The sequence below is a fragment of the Kogia breviceps genome, chromosome 6 (assembly GCF_026419965.1).
Source record: "Kogia breviceps isolate mKogBre1 chromosome 6, mKogBre1 haplotype 1, whole genome shotgun sequence".
Classification (NCBI taxonomy): domain Eukaryota; kingdom Metazoa; phylum Chordata; class Mammalia; order Artiodactyla; family Physeteridae; genus Kogia; species Kogia breviceps.
Window position 1 is genome coordinate 122,399,895 of NC_081315.1, and position 19,057 is coordinate 122,418,951.

The 19,057-nt window shown below is 34.4% G+C and overlaps 1 protein-coding gene across 1 annotated transcript in view; it reads right to left on the reverse strand.

Moving 5' to 3' along the window:
* LOC131758469 (bifunctional heparan sulfate N-deacetylase/N-sulfotransferase 4) overlaps positions 1-19,057 on the reverse strand; it is a 256,696-nt gene that overhangs the window by 121,206 nt on the left and 116,433 nt on the right. The window contains exon 4 of the mRNA XM_059066616.2: positions 15,526-15,680. Coding sequence (XP_058922599.1) covers positions 15,526-15,680 — 155 coding nt within the window. The remainder of the gene's footprint in view (positions 1-15,525; positions 15,681-19,057) is intronic.

The following is a 19,057-nucleotide window of genomic DNA, read 5'->3' on the forward strand; positions in this document are numbered from 1 at the left end:
AACTTTTTGGATGCTTCCACAATTATATAGCTGATGGTTTAGAATCATTAATTTAAACGCATCACTTTGCAGAAATAGATTTGCATAAACTATTACTTACTCTGAGCAATGAATATATTTCTAATATTATTTTTGAGTCAAGCTGAGATTTCCCTTAGGAGTCATTTCCCCCCTTAATGCCAGCTTAATGCATTTACAGAAAAATGCTTTAAACATTTGGTGTAGGAATGAGCCATCCCTCTGGTTCTAAATTTTCTCCCCCACCTCCAAAATACAAAGGGTTATTACAGGTTGTCCTCTGTGACATCCTGTGCCTTCTCTAAGGGTTAAAATAATTCCCATCAGTGATTGTTTCCAATTTTGTGGAAACTTTACTACCATGTGAAATAAATTTCATCAGACAAAAAGTAAGCTTATGTTAATAAATGGTATGTATATAATTTTAAAAACCCTTAAATTATAATGACTTAAGTAACTGCCTATAAAGATGGTTAAATTACTATACTTTTCTGTAGACATGCCATACCAAATATTATATTTCCATTTTGTTATCTTCATGTTAAAGTGGCATGATATTTGGAAATCAAAGTTTCAATACAGTTTTCATCTCAAAACAACTCCAGTTCAAGCCCTTCAGTTCTCCTATATTATTAACCAGCTTTAACGCTCTCCACTGTCAACATGTTTGAAAACAATGTCTCATATTCTCATATTGCTCAGGTTACTGCAGAAGTGACTGCATGGAATTGAAGTGTTGACTCTGAAGAGGTAATCACAGAATGATAAAAATGTTCAGCCCCTACCGATAAAGCATAAAAGAAACTATCTAGCTGAATTTTTCAAATTGAAAAACAAAAGAGAATAAAAGAAAAGAAAACGAAAAACATGTGATAACTACTGCTTTTGATGGATTATCCAATTTGAATAGGGTATACTCAGTAGAGCAGGAGTTAAATTTTTTTAAAAAATCTTGCAAACCTTGGCTTTTGATTAGCTCACAATCATTTATTAATTAAAAACAAGTTTGGTCATTGAAGCAATAAAATGAAAATCTGTCAGTGAAAGCTAATTATGCTATTTTAAGCATTCTAAGAATTCACTCACAAAACTGCTATCTAATAATTGATAATTAGGCATAAAAGTTTCACTATCAACACTTCTTAAAAAGTGTTAGGCCATGTTTAGGGTATTCTATATAAATATTCCTCTGAAGGGTCTACAAATTTTAGACAATGGGGCAGTTTGGATGTAGGCAAATCTCAAAACAGCTTAAGAGAAAAAATGCAATGGAAAAGCACTGGATAGGAAATGGTCAAACTTTGCATCAGAAAAACAAGAAACAGTGGATTGAGAAAAAGAAAGTGCTTATTTTTCTTGAGTAATTGGAAATCCAGAGATGAGTGGTTGGTTCAGAAGTTCAAGAATGCCAGAAGTGAGGTCTCTGATTCTCTTGGCCCTTTCTTCATGTTTTAGATGAATGTCTTAGTTCCAGCCAATAGGACCATATACTAGGCAAGAGAAAGGAACAAAGGCAAAGTGCAGAAGGGCAAACATCAGCCGTCTCTAACCTGCTTTCCTGGAGATTTCCTGGAAGTTCCATACCATGACTTACTTTTATATCTAATTGGCCAGAACTATGTTAAATGTTCGCTACCTGAAATAAAAGCTGAAAAGTCCGTCCTCTAGCTAGACATTTTGGCTCCACAAGCAAACTTTGGCTTTATTCACTAGGAAGAGTGGGAAAATGGGTACTGAGTATGCATTTAGAAGTGATGACCAAGTATTTATCTGTACCCTACCAGAATGTAGAAATAAGAATTCTCATGCCTTCTTGCTAAGCAGCCCACTTCTTAATCTTATGTATAAAAGGCACATAAGAGTCCTGATCTAGGAGGTAAGCAGAAGAGCAGTAGATTAGAATACATTAATTAGGGAAGGTGATATGAGAATCTGGAGAATGGAATTTCAGAAGGTAGAGTTCTAAGCAAAAGTGATCAGAACAGTTGGATTTAGGGTCCCTGAGGCCCTAAAACCTAGGGGGAAAAGTTGCTTCATATACTGGCTCCACATGAACTACACGGGCTCATTTTCTCTTAATTCCCAACTCAAAGCCTCTTCTGACACCAAATCAATTTCTTCTTCTTTTCTTCAATATTTTATGCTCCTTTTGGAGATTCATAAGGGCAAGAATTATCAGAAATGTATTTTATGTTCCACAAATTTCACATTTCTAAGGACACAGCAAGTTACCAATAATCAATATGGATAGATGTACATTAATTAGGGATTCATGAAATACTGTCCATTATTTTGATTCCAATTTGACATACCTTCCTCTGCATCTTTATAGGTCAACGTGTGTAGGTCAAAGTTTGGAAGGCTTTTTCTCTAAAGGGCTATGTAGGAAATATTTTAGGCTTCGCCAGCAACATAATGTCTCAGTCACATGTTTTTCTTTGTTTACTTGATTTTTACCACCGTTTACAAATGTAAAACCCACTCTTAGCAGAGCAGCCATACCAAAACAGGCTGCAGCTAAATCCCACAGGCAATAGTTTCCTGACCCACAGATAGGTTGTTACTGAAGCTATATATATATATATATATATATATATATATATATATATATATATATTTTTTTTTTTTTTTTTTTTTTTTTTTTTTTCCCGGTACGCGGGCCTCTCACTGCTGTGGCCTCTCCCGTTGCAGAGCACAGGCACAGGCTCTGGACGCGCAGGCTCAGCGGCCATGGCTCACGGGCCCAGCCGCTCCGCGGCACGTGGGATCCTCCCGGACCGGGGCCCGAACCCGTGTCCCCTGCATCGGCAGGCGGACTCTCAACCACTGCGCCACCAGGGAAGCCCTGACATATATTTTGTCGGAAGAGTGGAACACGTTGTTCTGGGCACTATCTTGTGCCCTTTCTCAGCTCCCTCTGCTTGGATGCCCTGTTCCTGCCTTCTGCCTCAAGCACACCCACTCATTTTTCACAAGTGTTGTTATCTCAATTGTCTGTCCTGTTTATTATTTTTCTTCCTCTTATAACTAACCCGTGTCTCCTCTGTGGCTATGCTGGGCTCTGTACCTGTCTCTCCAAAACCTAAAATGCTGTTTTGTTAAACTGAAGTTAAATCTCAAGAATAAGCAGCATCTCATTCATTTTTGCATCCTTGGTGTCAAGTAAAGTGCTTAGTAGATAATACACATTCATTAATTATCTGCTGAGGAGAGGAAGGAAGGAGAAGAGGGAGAAAGAAAGGGAAGAAAGTAGAAAGAAATGAACAAACAGCTGAACAAATGAAAGACAGGAGTTACTTTTTCACACTGGAGGAAGTATCTGAAAATTTGGGGACATAACTGGAAAGCAATAATTTCAAAGATTCAAAGAGTTCACATATACATGGATCAACTTTTTAAAAATATTTCACTTATTTTCTTTAAAAACACAACTTTTATCATCAGTGTTCCTTTTTCCTGGAATGTTTGGTAAGATATTGGTCTCTTTGAATCACTAAAAATTAGTGACCACATTCAGTACTGAATGATGGCTAGGGGGAGGACTGCAAAGCAAATTAGACTATCTTGTATCTGTTCCCAGTTTGCATATTACATTACCTTGAAGAAGTCACTTGGTGGTTTTACAATCATCAGCAAGCTCTTATTTTAAAAGGAATGATCACATGCTTCCTGAAGAAATATGGTAAAAATGATGGTAGCCATGATGATGATGACGACAAACGCGTTTTGAAAGACTTACGTGCCAAGCACTTAGCTAAGCATTGTACACATATGAACATGTACGCACATCACCTAAACCTCGTAAAAACCTATGTGATAGAAACAACTATCATCTCCAGTTTACACATTGATAATTAAAGCACTGGAATTTTAAGTCATTTGCTAAGGGCACCCATCTAGTTATTGGCAAAGAAGCAATTTGAACCAAGATACATCTGAAGTTAAACACATGAACTTAATAGGGCAAGTAGGCTGTATCACACACAGGGTAAACTCACATCATAAAAGATTTTTATGTATAAAAATAGTTAAGGTTTTGTTTTCTGCAGAGGAACATGAATTTTCCTTTTGTATTTTGTGCACAGTTTATTGCTCTGTATTATATAAATAAAACTTAATATTTAGAGGAAATATTTATTTACCTTAAAGCAAGTAAATTAAATATTAACAACTACTTAAAGCAGTTATCAGCTTACCTCCTGGGGGAAATCTTTGTTGCAATTGTTATATGTATCAGCACTTGAAAAGAATTGGAGGTCCTCTAGTTAATCTTAAAATATTATTTAAATGCATAAAAACCATAAAGCAGAAAGAATGACTTTCAAGACTTTATACTTACTAAAAATAATGATAACAAGGTATCCAGAACAGACAGGTGCAAACCTTGGTAGATTCATATCAATGCATCTGAGTAATATAAATAGTTCATTTCCTTCAATTATTGCTGCCCAATATTAAAGTGCATTTTGTAGGTGGCATTTATTCCTTTGAGATTAAACATGTTCAGGAAAAAAATAGCTACTATACAGAAAAAAGATGCTGCAGCTACATTAGGGATTTGGGGGATGGGAGTGTCTGATGGTGCCCTCTGCTAAAAAAATCAAATAGATAAATATGTATTGTAGAAATTTTTCCATCTAAGGGAAATTCTTTTATCTCCCCGTCAATACCAGACTGGCAAGTCAAGGACTGACCATGATACAACACATGACAAGAAAAGCCATTTTTTTCCTCTAAATCCATTACTAAGCAGTATGAATATTAATAGCTAATGAAAAACCAATTCTAATTTCCAGGCAAAAAGTTTATCCTATTCTTCATGTCGTAGGTTTGGTGGAAAACAGAAATTGAGAACTTTAGTGACTGCTTGAATAAACTAGCTAAAAACTTCATTAAACAATATCATCCTACTTGTAAAAAGGCCAAAAACCTATACCTATCTGCTCTCAATGGGTAGCTGAAAGGGAAATCAAAATATTTTCACTTGTTACACAATTCATTGATAATTATGCCATTAATACACGAAATTTTCCATGTTAATCTTTGAAATTTTATACAATAATATCTACTTTTCTCAATACAGAAGAAAGGTCTGGATTCTTCAACTATTATTCAACTTTGCAGAAGTCACATATATTGCCTTAATTACCTGGACTATGGTTAACAAAAGGCCGTTAGAATAACAGGGCACACAAGTTGGTTCATTTTACCTTGGGAAGATACTGTCCGGTTCTCCCACAGATAATCAGCTCTTTCTTGGGGTGTTGTATGGTGCAACTGAGAGCAATGGATTGGGAACCACGAGGCAGAGTGTGGGTTCTCTGTGTGACCAAGTACAAGTCACTAATGAGCTCAGGTTTTTCATTTGTGAAATTGAGAGCTTTCATTATCACTTTAGAAACAAATCTAAGAAGCCTACTCTACCTGCTTTCCAAGCTCAGGGCAATTCAGATTCACATAATTTTACAGATATCAGGGGCTTCAGTAGTCATCTAGTTTGACCACTTCATTTTACTGAAATGGGAGTCTGGCTACTAGGCCCAGATAACATGACAATGGCTAGAAGAGAAAGCTACCAGCATTACAAACAATAGACTGGAAAACTAGAAAAAGTAGACACAAGAATTCAAAAATTCTCCGAACATAGTTTAGGAGCAAATAATCCACATAATCACAGCTGACTCTGAGAGCACAGCAGGAAAAGAGTACAGTAAAATCATTTGTATTAACATGAAAACCTTCAGCCATCGTGAAAAATGTGTTATGATGCTTAGTACACGTTTACCATTTTAAAAGTGGTAAGTTATGTATTTTAAAAGGTTACTCTCTGAAATGCTTAAAACAATAAAGCACTCAAAAGCTGAAGATTTTCAGTCACAAATGAATAGCTTACTTATTGTAACACAATATTTCATCTTGATATAGCATATATTAAAGGTTGAATCTATAGGTGTGCAATTTTTTCACACAAAGTTTTATTCACTTTTATTGTAAATAAAACACAAGAATATTAACAGGAAGGTACAAAGGATTGTGATATTTCAATATTGTCACAGAAAAGGAATATGTTAATGGATGAATCGTGTCTGTGAACAATAGTTTCGAACAAGAGATGAGAAATATATGCATATATAATATAAAAAGAAAAAATTAACAGACATAATGATGAAGGGATATCTCTACTGACCACATGGATATATGGAAATACTTTTAAACAGTTGGAAAATGCCGTCTATAAATAAAGGTTCTATATTCAGTAACAACATCATTTAAATGCTCATATAAATGAGCTTCAAGTTTACTGGCTGGTATCCTATAATCTTCCCACTGTGATTTTATTATTTTCTTCTTTCTGAACACCATTTTGCTCATCATAGGTTTACAATATGTAGAATTAAATATATTCAAGATCATACAAATATTCCATTTACTAAATATTTAGCAAATTTTCACTGCTCTGTCTTCCAAGGAAATGCCATTAATATTTGATTTCATTATTTAATGCTTTTTCAAGCTTAAAAATATATTTTGCCTGTTTCAGGATTAAAAACTGATACAAAAAAATTGTTTCCAAAAATATAGTGGGTTTTAATTTGAAAACCCAGTCTAGAAATTCTAGCTTATCGGGAAATTACCAGCAATTAGGGCTGCATTTCTATCACAGGGCTTAAATCTAAAAGTAGGATGGTAACTTTGGTATGGAGAATTAGGATAGTGGATTGCACAGACTGAAGTGTATGAAAAACGAAGTAAAATAAAAGTGGTCCCATCCTTAAGGAGCAAGGAAAAGGGAAAATGGAAGATAACACTAGAACACAGGCAATTTACTTTTAGGTAGAAGAGACAAAGGCAGTACTTTCTTCTCTCTCTTCAACTTCTTTTCGGTACTGGCAAGGATAACTTTTGAATTAACACAAGATGATGTCACTAAAATATTCTTTAACCCATGCCTTTCTAATTTGTTCTTAAGAGTGTGTATATGGTGTAGAGAATGGGAGGTAAGGAGATGCTCCTCCAAATTCAAGAACCCCAGAGCCTGGATGACATTAGGTTAGCAGTGACTTGTAGGAAGAGTAAGAGAAACTTGGGGTCAAAACCAGAGTCACCAAACTGGGAGGAGGAGCACAACACAAGTGTGATAACTGTGAAAAACAAGTCATCATCAAGGACTGCATGAAGGGAGGCACACTGGAGACTTTGAAGTATCATTCATTAAAAAATGAGATGGGAGCATATAATACACAATATAAGGGGCCAGATGCTAGGGCCTTATGGGCTATTTTAAGGTAGTTCGAAGGGCCTTGAGACAAAATGTGACAGAACTGAATTACATGTTAACAAGATCATTGTAGTTGCTTTGATAAGAATAGACTCAACAGGGCCAAGAGTGGAACTGGAGACCAGTGAAGAGGCTATTGGAACAAATTAGTCAAGAAATGATGATAGATATCGGCCCTTTCATTTTTCAAAGTCAAGTGGTAAATATATAATAGTAAAGATGTCTTCTGTCTAAACAAATTGTCTAGAACTATAGTTAAAGCTGAGTAATTTTTTATTAAATCAAAATAGTTGTAAAGTCCTCCTTTGTTCTCCAATTCAAAACATGATTCATTTAGAGATATGCAGAGATGGGTAATAGCTCTTCTTGGGTACATATTTTGCAGCCAGACTTTTAACTTTTATTATATCAATAGGACAGTAATATGAAAATACTTTAATAAGGACATACATTTGAAATATTTATAGTCTTTTAAGACACTATCAGCAAGACACTGCATGAAAAAATATTCACGAGACTTCATTTAAATAGTCTATGTCCAGCTTAAAAAAAAAAAAAGAAATGATGATAGAATTCAGACATCTGGAATGGTGCTGTGAGGAGCTCAGTGGTCCCTTTTCCAGCAAAACCACCATAACTGGTAGAAATTATTAAAAAAAAAAACCAAGCATTTAAAATCTCTGGAAAATGAACAGAGAAGATACAGCAAAGAAATATTCAAGAAAGCTACTAAGATTGGAAAGAACAGTGGAAGTGTGTAGCATTTGATCCATGGCCCACCCCTTTCCCCACTTGCTCCAGTTTAAAGTGGCAAAATCCCTACCCACGTTGGGTGCAGCCAAGAACACAGGGGGTACCTTTCGTCCTCAAGGTAGCCACACTCATAGAGCAGAAACTGTACCCCAGATGCAGACCAAGAATACTGGAACCATGATTTGTCCTGGCTCCAGCTCAATCGTAGGGTGGTAGTTCTAAGCCAGGAGAAGCAAGCTGAGAGGACCAGAGGCTACTATCTCAACACAGCACCCTGATCATAAATCTGGGTATTGCTCTGTGAGAAGGGGGCCATTATCTCCACCCTCAGCTCTGGAGCATTGGTGCAGAGATTTTGCCCAGGGTAGGAGGCAGATCATAAGAAGAGAGGGTTCCTAAGTTCTCTCGAAGGGAACTGACTTTTTTTGGGACAGAGTTAAGAAGTTCAAACCTAAGGTCACTCTTGAAAACAAATGATGATTTTGATAATAAGCAATTAAGAGGAGGTTGTTTTTATTTTAATTAAGATTAACAGCAAGCTGATAATAGACCAAACAAAAGTTTACTAGACAGAATCAGGGAAAGAGACAGCTCGGGTTACTCCTGGAGTCATAAAAAGCCTCATATACTGACTTCAAAGACTACTGTGAAAAGGGCCAGATTTTAGTGGTTCAGACTATGGCACAATTTGCATCCTAGGGCATTGTCAAAAACAATAAAGCATATTGTTGGTAATTACTGTAGGTTCCTATCTGGCTAACTTTTATACCTGGCTAGCTGTCTACCACAGGCAGACAGCTTAATAGAGACATCGGGAAAAGATGCAAAAGCAACCTTACTAAAAATACTGTTATGCCAGAGTGACTGTGCTGCCTCTGAGGAGTAGCGTTGAGGCTACCACTACAGGGGAAAGAGTCTTCACTTCAATTTCCCAATCATATACTAAACAAATAAACAGATGAGTAAATAACAATAACAACAACAAAACCCTGGAGATGGGGGGAGGGAATCAATATCAAGAGTGCTACAAACATTATTTAAAATGTCCAGTTTTAAGCAGAAAATTACAAGATATGCAAAGAAACTGGAAGGGTGATCTATAGACAGGACAATAAAGTAAGCAAGGCAAACTGCCTTTAAAGGGCCCAGATGCCAGACTTAGTAGACAAAGATTTCAAATGTATTCTAAGAACTGAAACAAACCATACTTTCAGATGTAAAGGAATATATGATAACAGTGACTCATCAAATAGATCATATCAATAAAAAGACAGAAATTATTAAAAAAGAATCAAGTGGAAATCCTGCAATTGAAAAGTACAATTCTTAAAATGAAAAATTTATTAGAGAGGTTCAACAGTACATTAGAGCTGGCAGAAGAAAGATCCCATGAACTTAAAGATAGATCTATAGAGATTATGCAGTCTGAAGAACAGAGAGAAAAAAATAAGAAAATTCAATAGAATCTCAGAGAAATGTAGGACACTGTTAAGTGCATCAGTATATTTGGTTATTACCTTAACACCACAATCAGACAAAGATATCATAATAAAAGAAAACTACAGATGAATATCCTTATGAATATAGATGCAAAACCCTCAACAAAACACTAGCAGTTAAATTCAACAACATATGAAAAGCATTATACACCATGGCCAATGGGATTTATCACATACACGTAAGGTTGGTTTCACATCTAAAAATAAATTAATGTAATATACTATAATAATAAAAAAAGAAAAAAAAACATAATCAACTGGATTGACACCAAAAAAAATCATGTGACAAATCCAACAGCCTTTTATGATAAAAATACTCAACTGAGTAGGAATAGACAGAAAATTCAACTTGATAATGAGTATCTATAAAAAGCCCACAATTAAGAGCATGCTTAATGGTGAAGGACTGGATGCTTCCCTCCTAAGATCAGGAATAAGAGAGGATATTTGCTCTTACCATTTCTATTCAACATTATATTCCAGGTTCTAGTCAGAGAAATTAGACAATAAAATGAAATAAACTGTATCCAAACTGGAGAAGAAGTAAAACTATCTTTATTTACATATAACATGATCTTGTATATAGACTATCCTGAGGAATCCATTAAAAAATCCTCTGGAACTAATAAATGAGTACAGCAAATTTGGAGGTTACAAGGTCCATATACAAAAATCAATTGTACTTCTATGCATAAAAATGAACAATGTGAAAATGAAATTAATAAAAAATTGCATTTACAATAGCATTAAAAAGAATACAATACTTAGGATTATTTTTAATAAAAGCAGTGCAAAACATAGACCCTGAAAATTATAAAATACTGTTGGAAGAAATTAAAGACCACCTAAATAAATGGAAAAAGAGCCCATGTTTATGTATCAGAAGAGCTAATGTTGTTAAGATGACAATATTTCCCAAATTGATCTGTGGATTAAACGCTATCTTCATCAAAATCCCAGCCGGCCATTGTGCAGAAATTGATAAGCTGATCCTACAATTCATATGGTAATTTCAAAGAACTTCAAAGAGCCAAAACAATCTGCATGTTGTGAGTTGCCCTCTAGAGTGGCCCACATGGTGAGGAACGGAGGGTGGACCCAGGCAACAACTGAGGAGAAACTCAGGTCCATAGTTTAACAATCCACGAGGAACTGAATCTTGTCAACAACCATGTGAGTGAGCATCAGAGATGGTCCACCCTCTAGTTGAGCCTTGAAATGACTGCTGCTCCAGCTGACACCTTGGTTGAAGTCTTTTAAGAGATCCTGAATTGCAGGATCCAGTTAAGTCATACTCAACTTTCTGTCCTACACAAACTGTTAGATATCAGTCTGTGTTGTTTCAAGTTGTTAAGTCTTGGGCTAATTTGTTATGAAGCAATAGATGAAAAATACACTCAATTACCAAAGTATTTTACACGGATATTTGTACCACAAGGGTGTGTATTCTGAAGGATCCCTCAAGAACTCATGCAATTGCTGAAAATATTTTAAACTTTTCTTTGCCTGGATGCTTTGCTTCTTTGTATTTTGTCTAAATCCATGTTCATGTAAATGTCTACTCTGCTGAGTGTACAGACTGCCTTATACATCATTGAACCTCCAAAATACATTATTTCCTCCATAGTAAACTTTGATCAAATCAATATTCACTGTTTTACTTTTGATTAAATATTATTACCTTCTCTACATTTCCTACCATTGATATACGTTATTAGTTGTAATTATCAGGGTTTTTTGACATCTGGTATTTGATGTACAGCATAAGGCTACATACTGCATCATTTAGTAAACATAGAGGCTTAGCAGCTATTGAAAGGCAGCTCTCCCTCTGTTTTATTTCATTGTGCCATTAATTCTACTATCATACTCCTTTATTTTTTAATTGAAATCTCTACATAGCTGATTTAGTGTGCAGGTCATTACGACACAAAGATTGTTCATAGTTGCTCTTTGAACAGTTTGGGTTTTTATGAGAACAATTTAAATGTCAGAATTATTCATATCAGGGATATTGTGCTTATTATGAAAAAAAGTTATATAGAGTTCATAAATACGTGTAGTGTTTTAAAAGCAGATTTAAAAACCTGTGCCTTTATTTCAAGAATCCTTTACTTATTTACTTATGAATAAGGTTTCCAAATGTTCGATAAAATGTCAAAAAAAAAAAAAAACCCGTCACAGCATTTTTGAAAAGTTACCACTGAAGAAGGAAAGTGCTCTTTTTCCCTTTGGGATATTTTTGGTCTGCTATTAGTGAACTGAAAAGCTCCACTCATTTGGAAATTTTAATGAATCTATACACAAAACTTATAACAACACACCACCATTTCTTACTTTTCCCCCACAAATCTATTGTGAAATAAAAATAAGTAATTCAGGTTTATGCTACAGGTATTCTCTCTGTGTTTGAGAAGGAGATGTGGGTTAAGCCAGGAATGATTTTTGGTAGCTTTTTCATCAAGCATTTTAATATTAGCTGATTATTGTTATTCTCCTTAACCTTAATTTTTCTGTTGTCATCTTTGAAGTGTTGTCTTTACTTAGTGACAATAAAAAGTCACTAAAACAAAACGAATCATACTAAAAGTATGATTTAGTAAAAAAAAAAAAGGATAAAAATTATTTCCCCCTACCCTACTGCCATACAAGTATAGTGTCTTGCAATGACCATATCTGGGTTGCCTGTGCTGATCATTAGATTAACACCTTCTATAAAAACATACACATGCATGCACACTCATGGCATATATGTTCATGGATTAAACATGCATACATATATATATGCACACAAAAACTCACACTGCATACACATGTGCTCATGGATTAAACACATACATACATGTAACTGCTCATACATACACACATTCACACTGCATACATATGTGTGCATGGATTAAGAAATAAAGATGCTGTACAGTCATAATAGTTCTTCTGACATAATGAAATAGTAAAGAAACAGCCTTGTAATATGTTTTTCTCATGACTTTTAGACATATTACAACAGAAAATAAACTCTAATCAGAGAGAATTCGGAGAAATTCTACAAATGGAACCATTTCAATTGATTGACAGGTTTTGAAATATCAGTATGAAGCCACTAATATGCTGTTTGAATCATTTTTGTAAATGTTGTCAGAACAACTGTGCCTTTCACTGAGAGTCCCTCTGTCAGCCAAGGTCATACCGAGGAATAGGGAGGAACGTCAGGATGAAATAAAAAAGATTTAAACACTTTTGATTTTTTTCAGTATAAATTGGTCATTTAGTTTGAAAATGTCTTCCCATAATTGCTTCGATTGCAGCTAGATGAGTATTTCAAGATGTCCATTCCAAATTTGTGGACTCATGTCAATGATCACAGAATTTTAGAATTGGAATTGATCAGTGGATTATCTGGCCCAGTGCTTCTGGTTGGCAGATGAATTGATTTAAATTAATTATCTAAAAACTCTGTAGTTTAGAGAGTGAAAAAGGGAATCATTACCATCTCAGGGGAGGAAACCGAGGCATAAAGATATTAAATGAGTTGCCAGCTGTATTAGAACTTGTTACTAGCTGTCAGGGATAGTCAGGGATAAAATTTAGCCTGCTAATATAATACTTTCCACTACCCTATCCCATCTTGATACTGTTGAGGGTTTTGAAGTGTCATCTGGGTACGGAAAGGTAATAATTTAATAAGAAAGAAATACATTTCTTGGCTCTTTGAACAACACACATATTGCCATCCTAGGTTTACAGTTAAAGGTGGGGTTCTGAATGTCACTGTTGAAGAATCTTGAGAAGTTTTATTGAGCTCCACACCAGAAGGAAAAGGACAATCTCATTTCAGTATGTGTGTTTAACGGACTTCACTTGAGTTATCGTATTTTGATTATGCAACATATAATAAGATATTTTGCTTACAAAGAATATTTATAGGCTTCAGTCTAGTTTCTAGCCACTGACTAAACAAATGTAATTGTTCTGAATGGACCCTAAATAGCTTTCAACATTTCATTACCAAGCAATTACATCTTTCCCAGTGCTCTCAGCATGGCTTTAAAAAAAAATTACACAAACAGGTGAAATCAACCATTATGAAATATAATCTACATGCCTAAAAAGCAAGGCTTCAGAGTGGGAATGAGGTGGGGGGAAGGTTTAAGCCAAAAGATAAACACAATCTATTTTCAAGGTAACTGCACTGAAAGAATTCAGCATGCTTACTCAAGGTAAGTTTATTTTTTTGAAAAAGGAATATTTACTTAATTTTCCAACGTTATGAAGCAGTACAAAATTTTTAGACATTCCCCAAAAGCAAGTGAGGATCAAACTTTTATAAATCCATATTTTGAAAAATATTTGGCTTTTGTAAAGTAAGACAACTGCATAATTGTCTGGATTTACAAATATCATAATTGATTAATTAACACCCGTTGAATGCTTATTGTATTAGGCACTGCTCTAAGCACATTATACATTTCCTCAAAACAGTCATATGAGGTAGTTGTCATGATTATTTTCATTTTTACAGATGGGGAGACTGAGACACAGAGTCTAAGTAATTTTTGTTCAAGATCAAGCAGCCATTGATGGAAGGTCAGGATTCAAACACAGGAAATCTGGCGATTGAGTTAACGATCTGAACTGCTTTTTATACTCCCACACTTACTAGTAAGGATCCTATGCGCAGATTTGACACAGTCCTGGAGCTTTAGAGATGGAAAGAGGGGTGAGCCATTAACATAATAGCTAGGCATAACATTATTAAATATCATTGTACTCATATGGCCTTGGGTCTACACCTCCCAATTTGGCTCTTAAAAAATTAAACATATCAGCAATCATACAGTGCAAATGAACTGTCTATTTTAAATGAAAACTTGAAGACAGAGTTTTTAACTGGGGCCCAGGGTCTTTGGGGAATTCACATACCCCTTGTGACCAACTGCCACACTGTGTGAAGATGTGAGAATATGCATCTGAGTATTTTTCTGGGGAAAATATTTCTTTCATTATATTGTTAAAAGGATACATGATTTACTTATATCCAGCACAGGGGTGGACAGGCTTTCTCGGTAAAGGTCCAGATAGTTAATATTTTGGGCTCTGTGGGACATATAATCTCTTTTGCAACTACCCAACTCTGCTGTTGCAGTGAAAAAGCAGCTGCAGACAATGCATAAAGAGAAGAGTTGTGGTACTGTTCCAATAACACTTTATTTATGGACATTCAAATTTGAATTTTATATAATTTTTATGTCACAGAATATTACTGTCTTTGTTTTTCATTTTAAGACGTAATTTAGAAAACCCCAAACAAAACTATCTTAGTTCAGGAACAATAAAAAGTAAGCAGCAGGCCAGATTGGACCCACAGGCCACAGTTTGCCAACTGCTAGTCCAGAAGAGTGGTTCTGAAAGTGCAGCCCCAGCAGCAAGGGCATTCTCTGAGAATTTGTTGGAAATGCAAATTCTCAGACCTCTTGGACAATCTACCCAACCAGAAACTCCAGGAGTGGGCCTAGCATCGGTGTCTTAAAAAGTCTTCTAGGTGAAAAAGTTACATGCTAAAGTTTGAGAAGCACTGATCTAGAGTCATTGTTCTAATGATTCAATTTATCTATCTATTTATTCACCCTTGCAACAAATACTTTTTGAGACGGCAATTATCATGTACTAGGAATACAATGGAGAAAGCACTATTTTCCCTCTTCATAGAATAACCCTTCCATAAATCAGGAGATGGTAACTCTCTGTCAACGACCAATTTTTCTGAAATACATTTTACAGCGCATCACGACCCAATACATATACACACACATGCCTGAAACAAAATAATACAAAGCAATGTGTACCCTTAATACTTGTGATGCACTCTGGTATCTTCTGTTCCATTCTATATATTTCTATTGGATTAAATCCAATAAATTGATTTTATAATATACCACAACTCAAAGTTTGAAAAATTCTGCAATAAAATGTGCTCACCAGTGCAAATTCCTTGTTGAGAATCATCTGCTCCACTAAAGATGACTCATTGTGGAAGAGATGAGGCTGCATGTGGCTCCACATATGTGGAAACCACCAGAACTCATCCACAGAACGAAGTAAAAGGTCATCTCCTTCATCCTCCTCTTCAGTCCCTGTACAGCATATAAAGTGGCTTAAGTGAAAATTCCATATTAGCTAAAGGTTATGCTTGTCATATTTTTGTTATTCTTGCTACTGATACATAAATCTGATTTTGTGTTGTTCTAATAAAAGAGAAATGACCATACCCTAAATTATATCAGAGGCAATGAGGGTTGCGGAGGTAAGTGCGGATAGTTGTTTAGATTTAGGACTTAGGGGAATTTTATCACTGACGTTGTTTAGAATAGCTAGCATATGGTGGTAATAAAAAAAAAGACCGAGTTTTAGTCAATTTATTTTTATTTTAAATTCATTAACTCTTAATTCTCTCCTTTGTTGCATATATAGGGGAAGAGTAGTCAAAGGTGATTATTCTTTTTACTCTTAAAAATATTTCTGCATATAAGTCTAACATTGAGATGAAAAGTCTTCAAATTTAATTGATGAAGTTTGTTGATATTTTTCTGATTATAAAACAATATGTGCTTACTGAAGAAATGTGAGAAGGATAGACAAGTGATACATAAAACTCAGAAACAAAAAACAAAACAAAACAAAACAACATCTTCTGGAACTAACCCAGTGGAAATGTTTTGGTATCTTTCGTTAAATCCTTTTCTACTTATTTTTTTAAAAGTTGAGGTCTTACTGTATAAATACGTTTGTGTCCTTACATTTTAAACTTACCACTATGAACAAACATTTCTCATTTTGGTATAAATATTTTATAAAATGTAAACAATAAATCTATTAACACAATAGAAACTTGACTTGAGAATTTAAAACTAATATTAATTTCTCATCCTCTATTAGGAAAATTTGCTAACAATGCCCAATGCATAGAAAAAAGTATTTGTCATGCCACAAGTGAAAAAAAATTAGAGAAAGGAAGGAAAAACAACATCAGCAACTTAGTTCCAAGGAAATTCACTATGTTGCAGGCTATCCAAGAACATTTTCACTGTATGAATTCATAGTCTTTGTACAATTTTACAACATTCAGTCCAATTTTAAAATATTCTGAATCAATAGTATAAGAATTGATTCCTATGTGCTTTCTAGATACTTAACTAAATAAGTAAAGTAACAAATCCTGGCTTACAGTGTGAGATATATTTATTTGGATTTTTAAAAAAAATTGGAGTATGTTTTATAGGTGATTTTATATCCTTTACTCAAATAAATATTAAGGAAAATTTTTAAAAGGCTCTTCTTTAAGTATTTCATTTGAGTGCCCTATAGTAAAGACTGCATGAATCATGAAGTAGTGCCATGAAATGGTTAAAGCATATATTTGTTAAAGCATATATTTGGCTATGTGATCTTGTATAAGTTAACTTCTTTGAGTCTTGGTTTCCTGGTTTAAAAATGGGGAAATGAATATCTATCTCATAGGCTCTTGTGAAGAGTCAAGGAGATCAATTTATTAAAGCACTTAACATTGTGAATTGCAGATAGTTAGCATTCATAAATATTAGGATCACTTTCTTCTTAAAAATAGTTATCTACTGGTTTATACCTGTGGTGTTCTAAATTTACATGTTTTCACACATTATGAAAAATATTGCCTGCCTATATTATTAAATTCTTGAAGTCAGAGACCAGATCCCTTTAATATGCATTGTATCATGCCACTTCCCCAGGAGAGTAAATAAGGGAATAATTTAATTCAGTCTTAATATATATAGTCAGTGAATTTTAGAGCCTTCATATGTCTGCTTAAGTACATGTCAATTTCTGTGTGTATTTATGTATATGCAATATTCTTGGTATATATTCCATAACCCATAATTCTCAAAAAGTATAAGGACCACCAAGTTTAGTTAGTATTTTGGCACTGTTACTGCTATAACAGTTGCTACTATATAAATATATAAAGGGTAAAGAAATAGGACTTTTGAATATGATATAGTTCTATGAATTAGATAAGCAGACAAAAATTCTTAATTTTTGTTAACTTGAGCCAAAACTGTTAGTAATATAGACTTACAATTTGTTGGCTTTTGTTAGAATATTGAGAATTTCAAATATTGAAATCCAAATGAAGAGAAGTTTGTCACTTCCTCAGATGAATTTTAAGTATGAAGTGTTTATGCCATAGACCAAGTGTCTCTCATGGTCATAATTTAGCAGACTAAGGCCTAGATTAGAAAGAGCTACTTTATGTCACATGAGATGAATGAATGGATCGTTCTCCCACAGTTCTGTTGTACTTTGAATATAGAATGTTTGAGAAATGCTTCCATTCACTTTAAACTCCACAGATTGTTATTGGAAGTGGCAGGAAGCACATAATGCTTACTTGACCAAGAAAGAGGTCAATTATTCAATTTAAAGAAAATTTTGCCGACTATTGATATAAACAGATGTATAACTGATCCTAAAATCTTGGTGATTTTTATACCAGAGAGTGTGTTAATTTATAAGTACTCCCCACAAGGTTAAGACTGATATTTAAAACCTCTTTTTTTTCCTCCTTGGATTAATTCCCCATCAGCCTTTTACTTATTTTATACAGGTCATATAATTCAAAGTCACATAAGCCTAGCTCATGACACTAGAAATTGCTTAATGAAAAATGTGATATCAAGTCATGCTGAGGGACCAAAGAATTTCAAATATTTTCAAATCTAGCTAAATTAAAATATTAAAATTTTGACTCCTTGTATACATTTATTTTTTTATACCTAACTTATGATTAAATTACACTTGAGAATATAATTTACAGTTCATACATGACTATATTTAGCACAAGTTCTAGTACATTAAGGTGTCTATGTTCAAATTGAGCCTTGCAGTTCTAACCTGATCTAGATTCAAATCTACATCATTGTTAATTAAAAATATGGTACTTTTTGTTCTCATTTAAATGTTATGTCATTTTGCTTTACTGATTCCCAGAGGATAAAAGTATTTTAATTCAGAAGTAAAATATTTATGCACGCATTTCTTTGTTTCCACTCTTGGAGGATCTGTGTTATGAGATAATAACGTGCTTCTAGAAGTTTTTAAGTCTGCCAAAATAAGAATAATTTTAGCAAGATTTGGGCTATAGGTTAGTTTCCATAAGGCACAGTTGTGACATTAAAGTCAGATACATAAATGAATGCAATATATCGTATCAAGGAGAAAAACTCTATAACCATCTTGATAGATGCAGAAAAAGTACTGGAGAAATTCAGTAACCATGCACACATATTTTTAAAGTTCCTCAGCAAACTAGGAGTAGATGGAAATTCCTCAACCCAATAAAAGGCATCTACAAAAAAAAAATCTACAGCTAATGTTATATTTAATGCCAAACTAAATGTTTTCTACCTAATACTGGGGACAAGGCAAGGATGTGTGATCTCATCACTTTCATTCAGTGTTGCAATGGAGATCCTTG